This window comes from Neofelis nebulosa, chromosome Y (assembly GCF_028018385.1).
Source record: "Neofelis nebulosa isolate mNeoNeb1 chromosome Y, mNeoNeb1.pri, whole genome shotgun sequence".
NCBI lineage: Eukaryota > Metazoa > Chordata > Mammalia > Carnivora > Felidae > Neofelis > Neofelis nebulosa.
The window spans coordinates 5,992,865-6,008,849 of NC_080801.1; the positions used below are offsets into that span (position 1 = coordinate 5,992,865).

General features: G+C 53.7%; 1 protein-coding gene across 1 annotated transcript; it reads left to right on the top strand.

Annotated features, from left to right (window-relative positions):
- Positions 1 to 11,110: 11,110 nt before the first annotated feature.
- On the top strand, positions 11,111 to 15,587 carry LOC131503485 (testis-specific Y-encoded protein 3-like). Its single transcript, XM_058714955.1, has 7 exons — positions 11,111 to 11,401; positions 11,936 to 12,214; positions 12,907 to 12,984; positions 13,129 to 13,240; positions 13,333 to 13,476; positions 13,570 to 13,656; positions 15,412 to 15,587. The coding sequence occupies exons 1-7, from the start codon at positions 11,111 to 11,113 to the stop codon at positions 15,585 to 15,587; spliced, it is 1,167 nt and encodes a 388-aa protein (XP_058570938.1).
- The last annotated feature ends 398 nt before the right edge of the window (positions 15,588 to 15,985 follow it).

Here is a 15,985-nt window from a genome sequence, read left to right on the forward strand (position 1 = left end):
GTGTGTGTGTCTGTGTGTGTGTGTGTTGCGTTGCCCTGGTGGGCCTACAGTAGCAAATACGTAGGGGCTACATGGTTGTGCCCAGGCTTTGTGCACAGAGTAGCTAGGGAACCCAACCTGTCAGGCTACGTGGTGTGCAGAGGGCGTAGGTATTTCCCTGGAGGGAGCCGTCCAGCAAGAATGTCTGCTCTTGGCAGACGTGCCATGTTTTGTCACGAGTCAGCTGTTCCTCGGGGCTCTCCTCTCTGCTTCCTGTGCACCAGGCCCAGGGAAAGGGACGAGCTTGGACCCTAGACCTCAGGTGACTTGAGACCCCCAGGGGTGCCATACAGGATGGTGTGTGGGGATCCGTGTGTGGATGGGCAGGTGAGCAGCCTGCCAGCTGCTCTCTGAGGGGACAGTTCCTTGCCAGCAACACCTCTCCCCGCAGCACAAGATCACCACTGTCGCTGCAGCTGGGCTGGGGACATGTCAAGGTGTGTCCCAGAACTCTGTTCCCCTTGCACGTACGGGGTGCCAGAATGAGCCTCTCAGTCCCTGTGCGGGCGACCCTGATTAGCCTCAGGCTTTGTCGATTCCTGGCCTCACGAAAATGGGGAACTGGGTTCCTTTCTCAGCGTCTCAGCGGTTGCATGTCGACGGAGGATGCTGTGGACAGTGTGGTCAGGATTCTGACCGGGCTCCACCTGCCCCGCCCCAAACCGCAGTGGGCAGCACGTGGCCCACTCTGTGTGTGCTTTGGGGAATCTAAAGCCTTACAGCCCCTCCCGTATTCTTCTCAGGTGGTGGAGGTTCAAAGGGGCCTAGGGAGGAACACTGGTCCCAGTCTGCTGCCGGCTGTGCCCACAGGTGTGTGTGCCCAGCTCCTTGACGCTGAAGCTGCAAGGCTTCGCACTGCCCCCAAAGCCCCATCCCTAGGATTTGCGTGTGGGCCAGATGGAAGTGAAGTCCCAGTGACCCTGCGGGATCACAGCGGGTGGTCTCGTCTGTGCCTGGCTACCCGCCTACCTGCCTTCCACATAGCCCGTTGCCCCCATACAGGGCTTTCGGTAAACACGCGGCCACCATCCAGCATGAGAGGGAAGGCTGGACGGTGTCCCAGTACCGCTGGTCATGTGTTGGCTGCTGCCAGCTGACAGCATGGAGACCCCATGGCCCGGTGGAGGACGTCCGACCTGTCCTACAAGGAATTGGGGACGACTGTAGGGATGCATCAGGTCCCATGCAGTAACCTAGCCCTGACCTTATCTGCCTAGCGGGTGTTCGAAGCGCCTTTGGGTCCCAGGCCTGGCATGTGTGTCGGTGAGCTTCCTCCTGGATGGCACTGCCGACACAGGGCTGGCTGGTCAGGGGTCGCGTGTGAGGCCCGTTGGGGCCCGGCCTCTAGGTCCGATACTGCTGTAGGTGTTGTTGAAAAGACAGAGCACAATATGATCGTCCCTTGGGTGTCGCTGCACTGGGGATCCTGTCGCTGCTCCCAGGTTCCCACTACCAGGTCTCCCCGGGAGGCCTGGGAGGTTGCCAGGCTCCTTTTGCAGGGACACAAAGGCTTGTCAGGGCCCATGCCTCAGGGTCCGGTGCTCATTGCGGATGACTTGGGGGCAGTGCGAGAGCTATTGCTCCCGTTCTTAGGGGAGATTGCGGTGGTCTTAAGGGACAAAGATGTGCCTGGAGAAGAGAAGGATGACCAGAGGAAGCATTAAAGGAGGAGGGGAAGGACGATGAGGAGGAGTTGGAGGAAGAGGATTGGGAGGCGTTAGAGCAGGAGGAGAAGGAGTGAATGATTGGGTGCAGGAGAGGGAACAAGTGGAGGAGGAGGATGTCCAGGATGAGGAGGAGCACGAGCCAAAGGAGTAGGAGCGGCTGCGGGAGGATGTTGAGGAGGGCGAGATCAGAGGGAAGAGGATGAGGAGAAAAGATAGAGCCAGGGTGGAAGAGCATGAGTAGAAGTGTAGGAGCAGAAGGAGGAAGAGCCCGAGGAGGAAAAGGTGGAGGGAGAGGAGGAGCGGGAAGAGTTGGAGGAAGAGGATTGGGTGGGGTTAGAAGAAGAGGAGTTGGGGCGCCTGGGTGGCGCAGTCGGTTAAGCGTCCGACATCAGCCAGGTCACGATCTCGCGGTCCGTGAGTTCGAGCCCCGCGTCAGGCTCTGGGCTGATGGCTCGGAGCCTGGAGCCTGTTTCCGATTCTGTGTCTCCCTCTCTCTCTGCCCCTCCCCCGTTCATGCTCTGTCTCTCTCTGTCCCAAAAATAAATAAAAAACGTTGAAAAAAAAATTAAAAAAAAAAAAAAAAAAAAAAAAAAAAAAAAAAAAAAAAAAAAAAAAGAAGAGGAGGAGGAGAAGGAGTAGGGAATGACTGGGTGCAGGAGAAGGACAAATGGAAGAGGATGATGTCGAGCACCAGGAAGAGGAGGATCGCGAGCCAAAGGAGCAGGAGCAGCTGGAGGAGGGAGTTGACTAGGACGAGAGCAGAGGGAAGAAGAGGTGAAAGGTCAGAGGTAGGGCAGGAAGGGCAGTAGCAGGAGAGGACCTGGAGAAGGAGGAAGAGTCCTAGGAGGAAGAGTTGGAGGAGGAGGAAGAGGTGAAGGACGAGGACGAGGAGGATCAGATGCAGGAAGAGGATTGGGAGGAGTTACAGGAGGAGGAGGAGGAGGAAGACGAGTGAATGATCGGGTGCAGGCGAGGGAAGAAGTGGAGGAGGAGGAAGTCCAGGACGAGCAAGAGGAGCAGCAGGAGTCGAAGAGCAGTAGTAGCTGGGGAGGAAATTGAGGAGGACGTGAGCAGAGGGAAGAAGACGAGGAGGAGGAAAGGTAGAGCCAGGGCTGGAAGCGCTGTAGCTGCAGAGGGGGAGCAGAAGGATGAAGAGGCCCGAGGCTAAGACTTCCAATACTGTGTTGAGTAACAGCGGAGGGGGTGGACATTCCTGTCTCGTTCCTGACTTGAGCTGAGAGCTTTTGCTCATTGAGATGATATTCACGTTGGGTCGTTCATACATGGCTTTATGACCTCGATGTGTGCTCCTTCTATCCCTACTTTCCTGAGGGTTTTTTTTTTTTTTTTTTTTTTTTTTTTTAGCAGGAAAGGATGCTGTATTTTGTCCAACACTGTGTCTGGATCGAGTGAGAGGATCCTGTGGTTCTCGTCTTTTCTTTGGTTGATGTGAGGAATCCTGTTAATTGTTTTGCGGATGCTGAACCAGCCCTGCATCCCAGGTGCAAATCCCACTGGGTCGTGGTGAATAACATTTTAATGTATTGTTGGATCCGAGTGTCTGATATCTTGTTGAGGAGTTTTGCATCCATGTGCATCAGGGAAATTGGTCTATAGTTCTCCTTTTTAGTGGGGTCTCTTTCCGGTTTTGGAATCAAGGTAACGCTGGCTTCATAGAAAGAGGTTGGAAGTTTCCTTCCATTTCTATTGTGGGAACAGCTTCAAGAGAATAAGTGTTAACTCTTCCTTAAATGTTTGCTGGCACTCCCCTGGAAAGCCATCCGGCCCCGCAGTCTTCTTCCTTCAGCAGGTTTTTGATTACTAACTTGATTTCTTTACTGGTGATGGGTCTGTTCAGATTTTCCTTTTCTTCCTCTTTCAGCTTTGGTAGTGTAAATGTTTCTAGGAATTTGCCCATTTCTTCCAGATTGCCCATTTTATTGGCAAATAATTGCTCCTAATATGCTCTTCTTATTGTTTGCCTTTCTGCTGTGTTGCTTGTGATCTCTCCTCTTTCATTCTTGCGTTTATTGATTTGGGCCGTTTCCTTTTTCTGTTTCATCAAACTGATGACTGGCTTATCAATTTTGTTAACTCCTTCAAAGAAGCAGCTTCTGGGCTCATTGATCTGTTCTCCTATTTTGGTTGGTTGGTTGGTTGGTTGGTTGGTTTGAGGTTGTTTTTGTTTTTGGTTTGTTTCATTTTTGGTGTCAATAGCGTTAATTTCCGCTAATGATTGTTATTTTCTGCCTTCTGAATGTGTTGGGTTTCATATGGTGTTCTTTTTACAGCCTCTTAAGGCGTAAGGTGAGGTTGTGTCTCTGAGACCTTTCTTTCTTCTTTAGTAAGACCTGACTTGCTAGATACGTCCTCTTATTACACACCCTGGTGCGTCCCAGGGGTTTTGGGTTGTGGTGTTATCAGTAACTTCCATATACATTTTCATTGACTTCCGTATACTTTGTATATCCTCTTTAAACCCTTGGTTAGCCCATTCAGTCTTTAGTAGGATGTTCTTCAGTCTCCCAGTATTTGTGACCTTTCCAAATTGTTTCTTGTAGTTGATTTCGAGTCTCGTAGTGTTGTGGTCTGAAAATGTGCACGGTGTGACCTCGATCTCTTTGAACTTCCTTAGGGTTGACTTTTTCCGCCAGGAAATGATCTATAGAGGAGAATATTCCATGAGCACTGGAGAAGAACGTATGTTCTGCTGCTTTATTATGAAATGTTCTGAAGATATCTGTGCAGCCCATCATGTCCAGTGTGTCCTTCAACGCCCCCGTTTGCTTGTTGATTTTTTGTTTAGATTATCTGTGTATTGCAGCAAGTGGGGAGTTGATGTCTCCTCCTATGATGGCATTACTAAGAATGAGGTTCCTTATGTTTGTGATTAACTGATTTGTATATTTGGTTGCTCTCAAATACACCACATAAATGTTTTCAATTGCTAGGTCTTCTTGGTGGATAGACCCCTCGATTATGACATCATGCCCTTGTGCATCACTTGACACAGTCTTTACATTAACGTCTGGATTGTCTGATAGAAGTATGGCTACTTTGGCTTTGTTTGGTTGACGGTTAGCATGACAGATGATTCTCCATCCCCTTATTTTCACTCTGAAGTTGTTTTCACATCTAAAGTGGGTCTCCGGTAAACAGCATATCGATGCAACTTGTTCTCTCATCCATTCTGTTCCCCTGTGTGTTTTGATTGGAGCATTGAGTCCACTGACGTTTAAAGTGAGTACTGAAAGATATGAATTTATGGCCATTATCTTGTTTGAAGGGTTTGAGGATAAAATATCTATATATCTTTATATCTATATCTATATCTACGTCTCCATCTCCATCTATATGTATATGTATGTGTATGTGTATATGTATATTTATATATATATGTATATGTATATGTATATGTATATGTATATCTATATGTATGTGTATATGTATGTGTATGTGTATATGTATACGTATTGTATAACTATATCTATATATCTATATCTATATCAATATCTATATATCTCTATATATCTTTATATATCTAATTCTATATCTATTTCTAAATATAAATATAAACTGGTAGATAGGTAGGTAGGTAGGTAGGTAGTTAGATAGATAGATAGATAGATAGATAGATAGATAGATAGATAGATAGATAGATAGATATGAATTTCCCTCTGAGTGTCCCCCCTTAAAATTGCATGCAGGTCTGATTTAGCGGTCACAAACTCCTTTAAATTTTGTTTGGGAACCTTTTTCTCTGTTTCTATTTTGAATGACAGCCTTGCTGGATAAAGAATTCTTCACTGCGGATGTTTCTAATTCAGCACTTTGAACGTATCCTACCACTCTTTCAGGCCTGCCAAGTTTCTCTGGATAGGTCTGCTGCAAACCTGATCTATCTTCTCTTGTAGTTTAGGGACTTGTTTCCCCTTGGTGCCTTCCTGATTCTCTTTGCCTGAGTACTTTGTGAGTTTGAATATGATATGCCTTGCTGAGGGTCAGTTTTTGTTGAATCTAATGGGGTCCTCGGTGCTTCCTGGATTTTGATGGTGTGTCTTTCCCCAGGTTAGCAAAATTTCCCACTATGATTTGCTCACATAACCTTTCTACCCCTATTTCTCGCTCTTCCTCCTCGGGACCCCTAATGATTCTGATGTTGTTCCTTCTGCATGAGTCACTGATTTCTCCAATTCTTCAATCGTGCTCTTTTCCTTAATCTCCCTCGATTTTCCTGCTTCCATAGTCTCCATACGTTTGTCCTCTGAATCGCTGATTCTCTCTTCTGTCTCATCCATCCTTGACACCGCTGCATCCATCCATCATTGCAGCTCAGTTATATCATTTTTAATTTCATTCTGGCCAGTTTTCACTTCATTTTTTCTCTGCACAAAGGGACTCTAATCTACATTGGACTGCAGCTAGTATTCTCATCATCGTGCTTCTAAATGCTGCTCCAGACATCTTGCTTGTACCTGTGTTGGTTGAATCCCTGGCTCTCGTTTCTTCATGCTCTTTCTTTCTGGGTGAATTCCTTCCTTTTGTCATTTGGAATGGAGAAAAGGAACTCATGAGGTGGAAAATTCAAATGAAATATTCAAAGTGTAAAATGTTAAAAGTAAAAACTTAAAAACACACACGTAAATAATGGAATGAATGATGCTAGATTCTAGGCATGTTTCATCTGGGTGTTGAAAGTGGTTTTGACACAGGGGAGAAAAAAAAAGTGGGAGTGGAGAAAAATTTAGAAAATACCAATAAAAATATTAAAAAGGGAAATGTCGTGAGAATTTGAAAACTCAATACACTGAAGTAGACTAAAAGGAGAAGATGGGAGTAAAATAGAATTTGTGAATATAGACACAAAAGGAAAGAATAATGTAGAAGAGTTTTAAAGAAAATTAGTAAAATTTCCACCTGCCCAGTCTCCTTTGCCTCTCCGCGCACAAAAGCACCTCCCTTCCTGCGCCTCCTCGCTCTCCAAGTTCACTTCTCCATGCCACGTACCTGCTGAATTCGGAGGTTCAGGATTTGCAGATTACTGTGCTAATCCCCCAGTCAGTTTCCTGGGTGGGTACGATGGTTTAGTGTTGGTCTGGCTGTATTTCATGCACACGAGACACTTAAGAAGCTTCCATGCTGTCTGCCATCTTGGCTCCTCCCCAAAGAGGTGAGATGTGTAGCACCAGTTCTCTGATATGAGACATCCCATAGGACAGTTGTGGTCGGTGACAAAGCGGAAAAGGGCATGTACCACACAGGGAGGTCACCCTGGAGGGGGAGGCAGAGAACCTGCTCCAGACCTGGGAGGGGAGGCAGGGGCTCCAATGCTGGAGCCACGCCCACCACCCTCCAGCTGATGGTTCCTGAACAGCAGCCAACTGTCTGGGTCTGGCCTGGAGCTCCTTCACCCCAAGGACCTGTGGTCAAAAAGTTCACTGCCCTGCCTCTGCCCCACCTCCACCACAGCCACAGCCACAGCCACAGCCACAGCCACAGCCACTGCAGTGTCCGAAGGGCCACGTGGCCGTGGGCGTGCTTCCCAAATGCTGGTGGGCTCCAGAAGGAGGCAGCAGGCATTTAAAAACCTTGGGCCTCGACACTCCACCTGCCGGGCCTAGTCTGGAGCCTCATGCCTCAAGTTCCCACCCCTTGTGCTCTATGGCCCTAGCCTGAGGATGGGCTAAGGCCCCAAAGCAAGGGAGTCATGTTCCGGAAAACGCTGAGATTCCTGAGAATACCGGGCCTCCATTCTGCTGGAAGAGGGCGTTCGAGAGTCCAGGCATCGTGGCAGCACGCCCGTCTCAGTCCCAGACAATTTCACTCATTCATACGCACGCGCACGCGCACGCACAGGCACAGGCACGGGCACACACACACACTCCCCCTCTGTGGCTGTCTCTAGTTGTGACTTACTCTCCTTCCTCGGCCTCCTTCCATGTCCCTCTGGCCTCTGTCTGTCTCTGAGTCCCTGTGATCATTTTCTTTAGGGAACGCTTCCTCCCTCCCACACCTCCATCTCTCTTTCTCTGTCTCTGTCCTGTCCTGGGACAGTATCAGTGCATGTGGGTTTCCGTGAGCTGTGCATGTCCATATGGACGTAGTAGGCTGCTGATGGCACAGGGCTGCAGGGGAACGCAGAAAGGAACGCACAAGTACCAGGGGTCAGAGCACATCCAGACCTCCTGAGCCGTGACTGCCTCCAGGCAGCCCACACAAGCTGGGTATGCATGTGAACTGAGAAAGGTCAGTCCCTTGGCCCTTGCCCTGTAGGTTGCAGCCAGCTGGGAGGTACTGAGACCCAAGGGACTCCCCAGTGTTGAGAGGGTCTGAAGAAAGGGCAGGAGCCGAGGAAGCAGGGAACCTAGTCGTAGCTGGTGTTTCTCCACCTGCCATGTTGCAGTGCCATTGGTACTGGAAGGTTGGTATCAGGTGTGGCTCTCTTTCCTTGGCATCTCAATGCAAGCTTCCGTGACCCAATGGAGGTCCTGAATCGGCCCTAGTTTTCAGCCAGGTTTGGGCCCCAGGACAAATGCATGTGCTGTGTGAGGGGGAAAAGCAAGTGTGAGTCGTGGGGAGGAGCTAGCTTCGTGAGTGGGATGTGGCAGAGGGCTTGAGTGAGTGCACAGGTCCACTAGAGCGTGTCTGTGAATGTATTGTGGCTGGCGCCTGTGAGTACTTTTGCCTGGGCCTTAGCGTTTGTGCTGGCAGCGTGCGCGTGTCTGTGTCCACGTGCCGCGTGGCCGTGCATCTTTGTGCCTGAGTGAGTGTGCGTAGGCCGTTGGCTAGCGAAGGAAAGAGACTGGGGGCTTTCCTGACTTGGTGAGTAAGGGGGAGGCTCCAGTGCCAAAGTGCAGCGAGTGCAATCCCTTCGCTCCTGGGATCGACACGGAGCTAGCTGATCACCTTTCATGACGGGAGGAAAGCCTGGACTTTGCCTGGGTCCGCTCATCCTGTGTTGCCTTGGCCAGGGGCAAGTTGGGGTTGGGCCTTCCATGGCGCAGTGGAGGAGGACCAAAGTTCCCTGCAAGGAAGTGGGCATTAGTGGAGGGAGGCAGCAGATAGCAAGAGTAAGTCTGGCCCTGCTCCTGGAGCGGCCTAGGGGATCATCGCAAGGCCTTGTGGTCCGAGCCTGGGGATGTGTCTCGGTGAACATCCTCCTGGATGACCCTGCAGAGACGGGCCTGGCTGGTCTAGAGTCCCTTGCGAAGTTGGGGCCCGGCCCCTGGGCCCCAATATTGTGGTAGGTGTTGGTCAAACTGAAAGGCATTGCCTGCTTGTCCCAGACAGTCCCTGCACCTGGGACCCAGATTTGCTCCCACGTTGCTGCCACGGGGTCTCCCAGCGATGCGTGGGAGTTTGACAGGCCCCATTTCTCTGGAGGGAGTGAGTTGCATAGGTCAGGTGCACCAGGGTCTGGGCCTGCTTTCCTGTCTTGCCCACCCCCTACGTCCTCTGCTGAGGGCAGCTTGAGGGCTCACCACTGGACCTGTTCCTCTCCCTTTCTGGGTAAGCGTTTGCCTCTCTGTCGGTCACACTGGCCACCCCCTCTCAGCCCCCTACCACCTGGTCAGCCTTCCCCCCATCCACCTGCGTGTCTATGCATTGCTGTCACCTGAAGTGGTGGTGTGCTGCCTCATATATCACAGCCACCCTGGAGCATTTCTGTACCCCGTACGTATCGTGACATAGCCCAACGAGTCTGGAGGAACCTCTTCTGTGTCACGGAAGCAACATGTTGGCCAGAGGGCCCGGCACACGAATTTGGAAATCCTAGAATCCCCCGCCTGCGGGGCAGCCTCCTGGTCCCATAAAGAGGTAGGGGAACACTGCACTCCACCAAAGGGAAAAGGCAATGCATGAGTGTGGTGCCTGGCCAGGCAATGCATCTCAAGCCTCCAATCCTGCAGTGGCTCTGTGTGGTGTGTGTGTGTGTGTGTGTGTGTGTGTGTGTGTGTGTGTGTGTGTGTGTGTGTGTGTATGTGTAGCTGGTGCTGTCTGACATAGACCGGCAGGGAGTCCACATCACCACTGCCCTGACAGGGAGGGAGACCACATCATTGCCCTCACTGCACACCGTCTGCAGCTTATTGTTTCCCCAAAGTGGTCATGTGGCTTCGTGTAGACCGTGGGGCGTGTCCCTCACTTGGGTCCCAACACTACATCCCCCAACCCCCTGAAACCTCTCGGAGACCCTTGAAATCATGCTGTCTGTGGCACAGGGGGACAGTGTTTTGAGTCAGCGCCCACGCTCATGGCAGCCTGCCGCCTAAGTGAGTGGTAAAGGAAATGGGAGCAGGATGAACAGACATATGGCCAACGAAGGCCTGGGGAGGGTCCCTGTGAGAAGATGGCCGACCACTGTGGGAGGAAGGGGACCGCTGTCTGTGCGGCAGACGCAAGCTCCAGGAATCCCAGGGCTCACGGGCACGGGTCTTTCCTGTGCACTGCCACACACGGGAGGAATGGGCAGCCGATCGTGAGAGGGGGGTGTGTGCTTGCCAGCGTGTCACGTTCCAGGCAACGGGGACAAACGGCAAGAGCGGCGCGCGTGATACGCAGCCTCCCCTAGTGTGGCGTCCTCTCCACGTCACACACCTCTGGTCACCGACCTTCCCTAGCCGGTGCACTGCTAGACTGCTGTCATGACATACATGTCTTCTGGGAGCAAAGATGGACGTAGAGAATATGCAAAGGAGGCTGAGCAGATGGAAAACCAGGGTGCACAGACAGCAGGCGCACAGCTGAAATGCGTCTCCCGGACAGCCAAGGTGACCGCGGAGTGGATTTGTCAGACTAGGGGCACAATGAACAACGGTGGCGGTGTACATGGGAAAAGCGTGGAGGTCCCCCTTTACCCGTGTGTATAGACAGCCGCGTGCCCAGCGCAGCGTGGAATGCAAAGGTCGCTTTCGCATGGCCAGAAGCCAAACAGGGCACCCAGAGCGCACAGAGGGCCGGCTGCAAGCCCCCCGGAGGAGTTGCCCCGCACGGGGCCCACAGCCTTCCTGCCTATGCAACAGACGCGCCCCAGTTTCCTGGTGACCTAGGGGCGGGACCGCCGAAGCCACGCACGCCACCGTCCCTATGATTGGTCCCGAAGGCAGTGAAGCAGCCTGGGCGTGGCTTGGAGCTCCCTCAGCCTCAAAGCCGCAGGCGCACACCTCTCACCACAAAGGCCTCCGAGGCAGCATCGGCATGGCGATAGCCACCGCCGAGGCATCCTGGGTACAGCACCATGCGCATGCGCCCCCTCGACGTTTGGGCTCTGGGAGGAAGGGGGAGCGAGTTGCCAGCCATTGCCCTCAGGGCTCCACTGACTGGGTCTGGGGAGGGGGGCCGTGCTTTCACGTCCCGCTTCGTCGCCGGTAGGAGCCACAGTTGGTGTCTCGGGCCGGGGCCGCATGTTGCGCGACTCGTGTTTCCGAAACACTGGGGACGCCCGGAGGCCCCATGCCGCCTTCGACCGGGAAGGGGGCGGTCGAGAGACGAGGGCCCGTGGGGACACTGGGCCTCCGGCAGCGCCGGAGGTGCCGCAGGCCGAAGGCTTGCAGGCCACAAGCGAACAGCCTGTGCAGGAAGGCCAGGCCCGACCCGAGAGGCAGGTGGGCGGCCCCAGCGAGATATCGGTGCCGCTGGTGCATGACATAATGGCGGTGGAGGCGCTGTGGGGCCTGGTGGAGGAGGAGGTTGAGGTGCCGGCCGCGGAAGAGGACACGCGTGGGGAAGAGGGGCATGACCAGAGGAAGAAGGGGGAGGAGGACGAGGAGCAGGAGCAGGGGAAGGACAAGGTCCAAGTTCACGAGGAGAAGGACCTGAAGGACGAGGGGGAGCAGCAGGAACAGAAGAGCAGAAGGAGGAGGAGGAGGAAGAGGGGGAGAGGCAGCAGGAGTCAAAGATTAGAAGGAGGACGAGCAGCAGAAGCCCAAGCAGAAGGAGGAAGAGCGGAAGGAGGAGGAGTTGGCGGAAATGAAAGGGGAGGAGCAGGAGCACCAGGGTGTACAAGCGGGCGCGGCCGTGGCGGTGGAGGCATCGGCGGCGGCAGTGGCAGGGGAAGGGGACCAGGAGGAGGAGCAGGAGGAGGAAGGGAAGGCGTGGGAGCCATCCAAGGGAGAGCAGAATTGCAAACGGAGGAGGAAGAGGAGCAGGAGAAGGGAGCGCTGGAGGAGCAGCAGCAGGGCGAGGAGGAGGAGGAGGGAAAGGAGGACAAGGAGGAGCGGGAGGAGGAGGAGGAACAGAAGCCGAGTGAGCAGGAAGGCCGATGGGTGGAAGAAGCCCAGGAGCTGCAGGTGAAGCAGCAGAAGAAGGAGCGGGTAGAGTCAGGCCTCCGTCCTTGCCCTTCCCCACTGGAGGCTCTGGAGGCCCTTCAGATAGAGCTACAGCCGGTGAATAAACAAGCCAGCCGGGAGCACGCTCGACTCCAACTCAGGATGTGGCAGAGGCGGCAGCGTCATCTGGAACAGAGAAGTGCCCTTATCCAGGGCATCCGTGGTTTCTGGGCCAAGGCTGTATCCTTCCTGCTGCTGGTGGAGGGTCCAGAGGGGGCTGGGCTTGCGCAAGAGGAAGGAAAGGGAGGTGACATTTAGAGGAACCCAGGACAGGGACTGGAGCTAAGCCGCGCTCCAGTGGCCGGGAACGTGCAAACGTGATCCCATCCGGCGGTCCTGGCTCTGCAATGAGTGTGGGAGGAGGGCAGTGCCGGGGTGGGGGAGGCATGTGTGCTTTACGTCGCACCTGGCACGGAAACAGCGCTGGGAGAGTGGGGAGTGGCGGTGGAGGTCCAGGCCAGGACGGGGAAATGACCGAGGGCTTCTTCCCACACAAAGGCGCGTGGGGGCACGTTTCTGGGTCCCGCTAAGCATCTTGCTGCGGGGAAGGCGATGTGAATGCCCACTGGTCGGCGCGAGACCGGATGTGTGCTGTCGGGCTGTGTGGAAGTAAGCGTCCTCAGTGTCCTCATGAGCACACAAGGCTAGGCGTGGTTGCGGGCGTCTGGGCATGCACAGCCTCCTGTGCGTGTCTAGCAGAGCCCTGCGCGATCCTGAGACCCCGTGGGCCTGGACGCAGCCTGTGGGGAGGGCTTGAGACCCTGGGGGAGGACGTCAGTCCCGGGGGGAGGACGCCTGGATGCTGTCCACACGTGTTCTCTGCTTCGAGCTCTCTCATGCCCAGCACCTGAAGGCTCTTTGACCTGCAGCAGTTTGTGAACCACCCTCAGATGTCAGCCCTGATTAGTAAGCCCGATGAAAGCATGCTTCGCCACAGGACCAATTTGAAGGTCGGCCTGGGAGTGGGAGGTGGTGTGGGGGGCTGGCCGTGTGGGGAGGGGAGGTGGTGGGGAGAAGTGACGTGTTCCTTCCTCAGGGGAGGGAGGGTGTCCTGGAAGAAGATTTCACATTTCTGCCCCACTGTACCACGGCAGGTGGAGGAACACAAGTTTCCCAGGGAATGCCGGAAGATCCTGCTGTTTTTTGTCAAGAACTCCTACTTCCAGAATGAAGTCGTTACGAAGGAGTATGTCCTAGGCCTTGCTGGTAAGTGTCCCCTGACTGCATGGGCGGCAGTGGGTGGAGGGTTGAATGTGACTGGTTCTCTGGCGCCGTCTCACATACTCGTCTTCCTGCAGGGTATAGGGTGTCTCATTCCAGTCCCATCCAGTGGCACCCAAGGTACAGACAGGAGGCCTACAGACGCAGGCATGACAACAGCAGCCTCAACTTCTTCAACTGGTTCTCTGACCACAGCTTTGCCGGCTCTAGCAGGATTGCTGAGGGGGGGCCCTGTAACAAGGAAGGGAGGTGATTTTCATGGGTTCCCGCACTGCATGGGATAGCTACCTGAGGCCTGGCCTGTCTCCCCTACCAGATAATCATAGAGGATCTTTGGCCCAATCCCCTGCCGTATTTCAAGATGAAGGAGGCCCCAGGAGAGAGAACTGAGAGGGAAAGAGGTGAGCAGCCAAGGGTGTGGGCACTGAAATGTGTGCCGTGGGGTCCGTGGCACAATTCTCTTCTGCATGGAGGCACCGAGACTCACAGTGGCACAGGAGGTGACACCAGGTCAAAAGGGCATCGGCCTGAGACGGGGAGTCTTAAGAAGTAACGTGTCAAAGAGGCTTTTCCCTTTGGGGAGCCTGAAGGTGGGAAGGGGGCTAGACAAAAAGAATGAGCAAAGCGGGACAACCAAAGCTGGCTCATCAGATAGCACGGTGACAACTGTCATTCCCGGACCATGAACCCCACCGTCAGGCCTCCTACCACCATCCCACATGTTGTCTGGCTTCGGGAGCCCCTTGTCAGCTTTGGCACAGCTTATCACACCCTCCCATTCTACTTTCCGTTTGGAAACATTCAAGCAACCTTAATCAGGGCCAAGATCAGACTCTCACCTGTCCTGTGTGTGTGTGTGTCTGTGTGTGTGTGTGTCTGTGTGTGTGTGTGTGTGTGTGTGTGTGTGTGTGTGTGTGTGTGTGTGTGTCTGTGTGTACCCATATATCCCAGGGATATGCACGATCTAGAGAAGAGTATGAAGGAGCATCGCACTTCATCGACCCCAGTGGAAACCCTTCCGATGCTCACCGATGGTCCACAAGATTCTCCTGCCCACGAAATGAGGACAAGGGTGGTGGTGACACGTGGCGCAGGGCGGGGGTCCAATACATTTGAAGAAATATAGAATGGGAGATAAAAATCATGAAGCGATTTGTGTGTCTTCCTCTCAGGTACGCTCTGGGGCGTGTCCATGTATACATGCGGCTGTCCAGGGGTGTAAGTGTTCTGTGCCTGCACATTGGAGTTGCAAGGAAGGGCGGGACGTAGGACATTGTCCGTAGGGATGGGTCACACATTGGGATTGCATGTGAGGTCAGTAAGATTGAAGCAATGGGGACTTGGGTGAGGGAGGCCAGGGCACAAACCTGAGAGAAAGGCCAGTGCCCAGGTTCCTATCTTTCCTGTGAAAAGGAGGAAATTCAAGGAAATGGAGACGCCAGCACAGGCCAGGGAGGTCCAATATTCAGGGTTTGGGCATGTCCATGATGGTGCCCCCAGAATCCCGCATGGGGACACCCTCAGTCATGTTGAGTGAACCGCCACACAGGGAGGAATTCCCAGGGTTGATTACCCTCTGGTTTTCAGACGTCTCCCAATGCAGACTGTCTTGGGGACAAGGTCAGGATCTCAGGACCAGCCATACATATTTGAGGGATTGTGAGCAGGTTGTAAGATTGGTGTCCAGGGGAAGGAACCGAGGGACCAGAGGGAGAGTGGGTGGGTAAGACCGATGAAGTTCTGCTTCAGGCACAGTTGACAGGGACAACGTACACGCTGCAGAGAAAACAGCCCACTACAGTCTCACGCAACTCCAAAATCACAGCCAACTTTTCTGGTTCCACTTCCTGAAGCTGAGCCTCCCAAACACCGCTTCACTTATTCACACACACACACACACATACACACACACACACACACACACACACACGACTCCTGAAGGAGTCCTAGTACTGATGCCCTTGTGTGAACTTCGCTGTTTCTGAAAAGACCTCTGGTTACGAATGGGTGTCCCAGATTGCAAGCCAACAGAGGGGAGGGTCGCGGGGAGGTGGAGCTCTTACAGGGCACGAACACGCCATCCTCTCTCGTGTGCCCTCTGCCCTCTCATCATCAGCCGTGATGAGTCGGGTGATGTTCTTCCTCTGTGTCCACAGGCTTAAGCCCTGTGTCCAACACGCCATGTGAGACTTGTGAAAAGACTCCCAAGTGCAAACACCAGCAGGCGCTCAGGGAGGTCGCCTCGTCCCAGGCAGCCTGTGTTCCTTTGCCTGAGTGCCAGGACAAAGACTGCCTCAGCCACATAGGGAACGATGGACTTGTGCAGCCTTAGCATTCTGTGCAGAGGTGCCGGGCAGGCCTGGAGCTTAGAAAGGACTGGGACGAGCCTCACCTGCGACGACGTGAGTGCGGGGGTACTCCTTACAGAGCAGATGGATCTGTGCAACCAAGCCTCACCTCTTCCAGGGCGGAAGCTGTCGCACTCTCTAGAAGGGAAGGCAGGTCTTTCTCTCGCTGCTGTCTGCACACTGGCTTGAGAAGCACGTCTTCTCAGCTGCTTGATGTGTAAATGTCAGGGTACCCAGGAAAAGCTCCCTGTGCTGACCCGAGTCTTTGGGTGTGAACATCCAAAGAAAGTATGGCCCATGATTCTGCAGTGGGAATACGGCCTCAGTGGTCATGAGGCTGGGCCCCTTGGGGCATCTTTCTGCACAAGCAGGCCGTTACTTG